Raw genomic sequence first — 1,739 nt, 5'->3', positions numbered from 1 at the left:
TTGGAGAAGTACTAATAATGCTATCATTTTAGTGAAAGGATTTGGGATACTATGCAATCTGGATGAATTTTATGTATGGTAACTTTTCCAATGAAAGTGCATGGCAAATCGTCTTATTCCTCTTTTGGACAATCTTGAAAAGGAAATTACATTTTGATGAAAATATGACTAAATTTGGTAAAAAGGTTTGTACTAACGCTACACATGATTTTTAGAGCATATATTTTTGCAAACTATTACTAAAATTGGTAAACAAGTATTAATTATGTGTAGTGTAAATGTTGTACTAACACTAAACGTGAATCTTTAGAGCGTGCATTTGTGCAGAAATACGTTGCAAGACAATGATGGAGCTTTTTGGGATCACTAGACTCCTTTTGATAATACATCGGCTTACCGTAAAAGAGATAATAGAAATGTAAACTCAAAAATGTCATGACATCCACTATTTTGATGTTAGATCAAGCAAGCAAATATAAAGATTAGCCACATCAAGATAAGTCACTATTACAAAAAGGCTAACCGATCAAGTTACATATAACTTAGCTAAATAGAGAGTTGGTTCAGGTAGTATCAAACTCTTTCATAATGACAAAGATCCAAATTAACTCTTTCAAAACAATAAAGGTATGATGCTCTCTCACCCTGATTAGAGATCAGGTTCTGACTCTAACCTCTATTAAAGACCAGGCTCTGGTTCTGGCCCTGATTAAAGATCAGGCTCTGGCCCTGATTAGAGATCACGATCTTTCCCCAATTAGGGATCAGGATCTTGCCCCTATTTTGTGATTAAAGAAAACATCTTAAGCCATCAAAACAAAACTACTTAAAAATTGCACATCATTTTGTACAAACCAAAGTTTTATATTTTAATTCTAGAAACTAGAAGATTCCAAAAAAAGAAAAATAATCAAATTAATTATTGTCGGTTATCATATCTCGAGCTTCAGATATATCGCCTCCAACTTCGAATTCTTCACCATCTCTAGCTTCAGATTGATCGGATTGATCGCCTTCTCTAGCTTCGAAGTGATCGCTATCTCCATCACCTATCAACACAGCATTGGAATGTCTATGCACTTCCAAGTCTGATACGTATATCGCTGTTATATATGGCCCAAAATTTTCATATCTTCTAAGGATAACATGAAAAACAAACATGACTCTATCTCCCTCTATCTCGATATCACCATCATTACTGCTTTCTTCATCTTTGCTCTCCCTCTTTCCCTTCACTGGCATCTTATACCTACAAGTCGGACACGATCCATTTATTCCCAACCACTTATCAATACAAGCCAAATGAAAATGATGGCTACAAGGCATCTCCTTAGCTTCCTCATCGATTTCAAATTCAGACAAACAAATAGTGCAATTACAACGTCTCCTTTTAGCTCTGGAATTTTGATGTCTTCCGATCGACATAGCTCTGCACACTGCTAAGTTATCTGATTCATAGCTTTAGACTTCAGTTTAACTTCATTAGTCTTTAGCTTTTCTATTTCATTACTCATACTGTCCACTTTCACTGAAAGTGCAGTTAGGGTTTTGAGTATCTTTTCTAAAGCATCATCTTCTATTATATCAATCTGTGTAACTTTGTCTTGATATGTAATCTGCAATAACATTCTTGTTATTTTGACTACTTCAATTGTAAATGTAAAACTTAATATGTTTAATACTAGTCTCCGGATTTCCTTTGTTGTAACTGAATTTTGTATTTTTTGTTAACCACCAAC

At 34.2% G+C, this 1,739-nt stretch overlaps 1 protein-coding gene across 1 annotated transcript; it reads right to left on the bottom strand.

Moving 5' to 3' along the window:
- Positions 1–262: 262 nt before the first annotated feature.
- LOC124894119 (E3 ubiquitin-protein ligase RNF13-like) lies at positions 263–1,422 on the bottom strand. Its single transcript, XM_047404877.1, has one exon. The coding sequence runs from the start codon at positions 1,324–1,326 to the stop codon at positions 916–918; it is 411 nt and encodes a 136-aa protein (XP_047260833.1). The 5' UTR covers positions 1,327–1,422; the 3' UTR covers positions 263–915.
- Between the last annotated feature and the right edge of the window lie 317 nt (positions 1,423–1,739).

This window comes from Capsicum annuum, unplaced genomic scaffold, assembly GCF_002878395.1.
Source record: "Capsicum annuum cultivar UCD-10X-F1 unplaced genomic scaffold, UCD10Xv1.1 ctg70054, whole genome shotgun sequence".
Lineage (NCBI taxonomy): Eukaryota > Viridiplantae > Streptophyta > Magnoliopsida > Solanales > Solanaceae > Capsicum > Capsicum annuum.
Note: the sequence above shows the minus strand (reverse complement) of the source record. Positions and strands in the feature narration are given on the sequence as shown.